Raw genomic sequence first — 5541 nt, 5'->3', positions numbered from 1 at the left:
CCACATCAGCCTACAAAGATGCTATGCCTCGGCCATAAGGACACGCCTGTACTGACTGACCTTTTTAACAAGAGGACCCTTCTTGGAACAAGTGGGAAGCTGCTGATAAGTAATTACATAGTTGCCATCTCTCAAACATTAACTAATTTAGATGATGTTAATGAAAAGAATTTAAAGGAATGATTAAATCAATGAAGGCAACAGGTAATGAATACATTTATCACAGGTATATAGCACTTGAATCTTCTTCACTTTGTGTGCATTCATTTTCTTGCCAAACACACCTTCAATCAGCACATACTCACTTCCGCACTGAACTGAAGGTTTTTCAAGGTCTAATTATTATCTAAGATATGTTTTTTCTGAGGAGCAAGGTAAATGGTTTTCAACTGTCATATTCTGTGGTGAAACATTAACTTCAACTTCAGTGCCAGCACTCACCTGCGCAAGACAATCAGCCTCAACCTATGGAATGTAAAATTTTGCATAATTAAAAAAATCACAACCCTGTAGTAAAAGCTTATTGTGTACAGTTCACTTTGATATTTAAAAATACCCTTACCACCAAATTCCAAGAAGTGGATAAGACTTTTTTAAAAGTTGATTTTACAAAATGCTTGAATTTTTTTCCATTTATCTGCAGCCCAAGCTGGACTTAACCGTTTCTAATGAGAAGGAATGAGTGTTTCTAAGATTTTTATTTGCTCTGCTCATAAATGTTAAGTTTCTAATCAGTCTTTGACACTACCCAGTAGGCAAAACCAAACATATATACTGCAGGCAATGGAGACATTTTACTTTCAAGGGACAGAGTTTAAAAACCATTCTGTTTTCAACGGCTTCTCCGTATCTGGCAGCGCTTCATTCCTTTAACATACTTAATGTGAACCCAGCTGCATCGTCTCTTGCAAAGATGCAGATCACTCACATTAAGGCTGCAGTAAAAAAGAAACAAACTGACCTTTATAATAAATACTTCTTCATAACAAAAACAAAGAAAAAATTAAAAATCCTGTTCAGAAAGTGATAATAATTTACCCTATCTTAGGCCTGCTACTCAGGCACTCCCACCAGCAAACAGAAAAATTCTCTTAAGTTAGTATCCAGTTTGGGAACAGTCAGCTTGTGTCCACATACAGTATCTTGGTTGCTTCTTTATAAACTGTTCTCTACAAAGTCTTTAGTTATTAACTCTCCAAGGCATCCAATACTTTCATGATCTGTTGTTTTATGGCTTTGGTAGCATCACCTGCATTTGGAATCAAATACCTTAAAAGAAATTAGAAAAAAGCATCATTAATTCTCCATAAAATATTTGAGTATCAATTCCATAATTCTTGGTTTGATTTTTCTTCTGGCATAAACTAGGAGGAAGGGGGAGGGAAACATATTAAAATTAAAAACTGCAGAGTAAGTAACAGTTATTTCCTGTTTATACTATGAAACACTTTCCATCTCTGAACTTGGAACTGTTGCGGAGCACTTCACAGGCCATCCCGGAAAGGAAAAGTTCTTCATTAGCTGACAACGGTCTAGATGAGGCAGTTCAAGATATCTACAGACAGCGCCGTCCAACTGAAGCATGGCTCTCCTCAGGGTTTTTTTGTAATTCCCATAGATAGCTCTGGATCATTTATTTACTATCCTTTGTCTTCTGGACTGGCTCCAGTCAACAAGGTGGTGATGAAGTAATTCAACAGGCAGCAAAGTTCTCTGCAACACTGCCTCTTCGTCTCACCTACCACCAAACTCATTTCATTCTAAGCAGCCAACAGGCATAGAAAAACTTCCCTAGCTAGGAAACTCATCTCCCACTTGTGAAAACAGAGCGCCCACTGCACACAGTTCTCCCCAAGGAAGAGGATGACAGAATACCCAACTGATGTCAGCAACTTCGTTAAAACAGTGCCAAGAAAGAGGCTGCACCAGTGGAAAAAAGCCCAATACACCCAATCCCTCTGCCTTCCCCTCACTCTTAAGCACACAGATGCTGAGCATGGCAATACCTAACTTTCAGGGGCTCAGAGTTTTGAGGTTAGGAATCTGGACTCCTTGTACAATGCATAAGAAAAGTTATATGTCTCAAAAAAAGTATCACCAAAGACAGACCACTCTCTTATATCCCACTCTTCACAAACCCATAGCTCAGGCTGCAGATAGCTCTCCACTTTCATTTAAAACATATTATGAAAAGAAAACACTCGCACTCATCCCACCCCCAACGACTGTCGCTGCAGACCATGGAGTTCCTCTCTGCTGGTCTTGTAAACTCTCCTCATTCTGCTGGCAGATATTTATTCTAGTTCACATCTGAATTATCTGTTCTTAATAAAACACTAATTCTGGGATTTCCAGTTGACAGCATTCTGTGTATCATTACTACTTACACCTGTGCTACTGAGAAGGCTTACCTTTCAACTGCCAAGATTTCTATGCCCGAAGTATTGCTGTTTCCGTATTTAAAGGTGATCAGTTCTGGGTGTTTCTTCTTGGATGTGATTTTGACTACAGAGTTGAGTGCCTGTCGAGACTGTATGTAAGCCAGTCCCTTTCGTGATGGAATCTCTCTCAAACAGTACATATGAGTTGCTGTTACTAGGAGATGACTTGAAGGAAAAGAAAAATAGAAATTGAATTTGCTAATGAACTAAGTACTGGCTATTTAGAAAGCTAAATTCTACAAATAAGCTACATGGAGAGAGCTAGATAAACCAGTTCCCAAATCTAAAAACCATTTTAATACTTTTAAAACCGGTAATTTAGAAAGGTCTACAAAATACTTCAGATTACTACATCATCATTAGGATACTACAGTACCTTTAGTTCTGCATCACAGCCATTTTTGATAGCAAGCATGGCATCCTCCACAGCACACAAAACCAGAGTGAGCAGGTCACATCATCACCTCAACACAACCACCATGAGCGCTATCAACAAAGGTCACAACCACCAGTAACGTGTCAGGCCACCCAGAGAGTAGGGAATATGTCTCCGGCATCTCTCTTTCATCCTTCCATCATACCCCAACCCCATCCCTCCATCTACAGAGGAGCAACTCTACACGTGGAGCATCAGACCTAAGTGAAAAGGATATGCTGGCACTCCATGACTGTCAATCACTGTACAAGCACTAACGCTGGGATGCTGACCTGCCAGCTCAGTTCACGACCCACTTGTGCCTTCTTCATGGAAGAAATGCATGTCCAACTAGTGGTGGGAACACACTAGTTAAGTCCCAACTCAACTTGAGAAATCATACTATGACAGGTTACTAACCATAAACCATAAAAATTAAATCTAATGGGAAAACAAAATTAATAATAAAAGACCAGAGCAGACCATGATGGAAGAGATAGTCCATCATAATTTTTGCAGGATTTGTACTCTTTGGGGAAGCCAAGATACAGCAAGCATTATGTTCTGCTCTTGCAGTATTAACATGGTCACTAAATCTTAAGGTGGGTGTGTAGTACAAGGCACAGAGACAAATACACAAGGAAAGAACAGAGCCACAGGTACGTGTGTCTACCTGGCCTTCAAAAATACGCCTACATATACAGAGAAAATTTTTCTTACTTTCTTGTTTCACAAAGCAAAAGTTAATACATAATTAGCATTCCATAATACTGCAAATATAAGAGTGTAAATATAGCGGTAACATTCTGTTCTAGGTTGTTTTGCACCTTCATTTTTTCTCATCATATTCTTTTTTTTTTTTTAAAATGTGTATCAAAACAGACATTTTCATTAAGCTCAGGACTAATTCCAGTACCTGGGAAACATATGTCCATTTTCTTTTACTTCGTTACAGGGGAAGTTATACTTCACATCAGGTTTATTTATCCATGTTTGGATGTTGACAACCTCTTTTCGATCATCATCTGACATTGAGGAGCTATCAATTTCATCTATTTTGAAGGGAGAAGGGTAAAAAATAATTAAAAGAGATTTTCACACAACATCAGATAACATTTCAACTTACTTAAATCTGTAGTAGCTACATGGGTTCAAACCAAGGTCCACCATAAAAAATTGTTCAGAGGGAAGAAAGAGACGTTGTCTAGCTGATATTCCTCTCCTAATTCTCTCTCAGCAGACAACTATTTTCAGCTCAGGGGATTTATTAGGCTGGTCTGATTTATCCGTTCAGTAAAGTTTAATAGATCTCTTTTACACTGATTTGCCCAGACTTTCCCTGAAGCCATGTAAACATTTTGTATCTACGATACCAATGGCTGGAAAAGTTCTGGTTTTACCTGAAAGTTTTCAAGTAGATTAAGAAAAAAAAAAAATTGCACATTTTTTCTACAGCATTCTACATGCATATCAAGAGATGAATTAATAGATTCAATGCTAAAAAGCAAAGTCCAAAACACTGGAGAGGTGAGCCATCTCAAAGTGGCCAATCTCCGACTATATTTTCGCAAATTCAGATCATTATACTAACTACATGCTAGAGATTCAACCTGAGATCTATCAGCCAAACTGGGTCCTTTACATTTGGCTTACAGATGTGAGTAATAGAGGTACAATTGCAAATTCACATGTACAAGACCAGTGCAGAAAATGTATTAACTACAGAAATAACAAGTGAACATGACCGACCCACTAAACCCATCTATTGCCATTTCTTCCCGTCGGCTGGCTGCTGCCTACCACAAGATCTTTTTTACTTAGTCTGCTACTATGTACTTGAAGAGGATGTTTCTTTCTAGGCTGGTCCTAGGCACCACCAAAACAAACATGATCAATGATAGTAGTTAGAAAAATGTCATGTTGTAAGACAAAGATGTAAAATACACTCATGATTTAGCCAAGCTTAATAATTTTGTTTAAATAACTTAATCTAGGTAAGAGGACAATCTTCTACTGTACCGGTATCATATTCTTCTTCATCTCCGATGCTGAATACTGGTTTCACACCACGGTAGGGTTTTCCTACTCTGTCACTGCTGCTGACATGTCTGTTGGCAACAAAATGGGCATGAGAGGAGATGGATTGGGAGAAGAAAGTAACTTTTGGTACCAGTCCTACAATAACATACTAGTGAAAGGTAAACACAATTGTGCAGCTGAGAAGAACAAGACAACTTCATGAAGCTGCGTGCTGGTTTAAGTCAGGAGAGAGTTAACTCTCTTCCCAGTGGCTGGTATGAAGCTAGGTTTCTGGATTTACCCTGACGAAAGTACTAATAAGGTGCCTTTTTAGCTGGTGCTGGAGAGTGCTTGCACCAAATTCAAGGTCTTTTTCCACTTCCGATACTGCAGCTGCCTTCCCAACACTCTTTGCTACAGGCAGTGTAAGAGAACACAGTTAAAACAGCTGACCCAAAATAACCAAAAGGAGATTTCATTCCATAGTACGTAATGCTCTGTACATAAGCAGTGAGTGGGTTTGGGAGCCATCAGACTTTCACTTCCTTACACTTGCTAACACTCTCTCTAACTCCTTTGTTAACTCCTTTGTTGGCTTGTTTGCGACTGAGTTGGTGGGTCTGTTAGTTTTCCTGGTCCGCAGAAGGGGGGGGGGGGGGGGGGCAT

The 5541-nt window shown here is 39.1% G+C and overlaps 1 protein-coding gene across 1 annotated transcript; it reads right to left on the bottom strand.

Moving 5' to 3' along the window:
* Positions 1-945: 945 nt before the first annotated feature.
* Positions 946-3902, bottom strand: LOC104515464 (TBC1 domain family member 23-like). The gene is made up of 3 exons (XM_010159437.1): positions 3773-3902; positions 2412-2606; positions 946-1269 (listed from the first exon to the last, which is right to left on the bottom strand). The coding sequence occupies exons 1-3, from the start codon at positions 3886-3888 to the stop codon at positions 1188-1190; spliced, it is 393 nt and encodes a 130-aa protein (XP_010157739.1). The 5' UTR covers positions 3889-3902; the 3' UTR covers positions 946-1187.
* Between the last annotated feature and the right edge of the window lie 1639 nt (positions 3903-5541).

This window comes from Eurypyga helias, unplaced genomic scaffold (genome assembly GCF_000690775.1).
Source record: "Eurypyga helias isolate BGI_N326 unplaced genomic scaffold, ASM69077v1 scaffold35569, whole genome shotgun sequence".
In the NCBI taxonomy this organism is placed as follows: domain Eukaryota; kingdom Metazoa; phylum Chordata; class Aves; order Eurypygiformes; family Eurypygidae; genus Eurypyga; species Eurypyga helias.
This window is presented reverse-complemented; position numbering and strand designations above follow the sequence as displayed.

Excerpts from the sequence above, each read along its gene's own strand:
- LOC104515464 (XM_010159437.1), bottom strand. The coding sequence starts at position 3,888 with ATGTCAGATGATGATCGAAAAGAGGTTGTCAACATCCAAACATGGATA. Across the intron at positions 2,607-3,772 it reads AATGGACATATGTTTCCCAG|TCATCTCCTAGTAACAGCAA; the intron begins GTACTGGAATTA and ends TTTTCCTTCAAG. Across the intron at positions 1,270-2,411 it reads GAAATCTTGGCAGTTGAAAG|GTATTTGATTCCAAATGCAG; the intron begins GTAAGCCTTCTC and ends ATTTCTTTTAAG.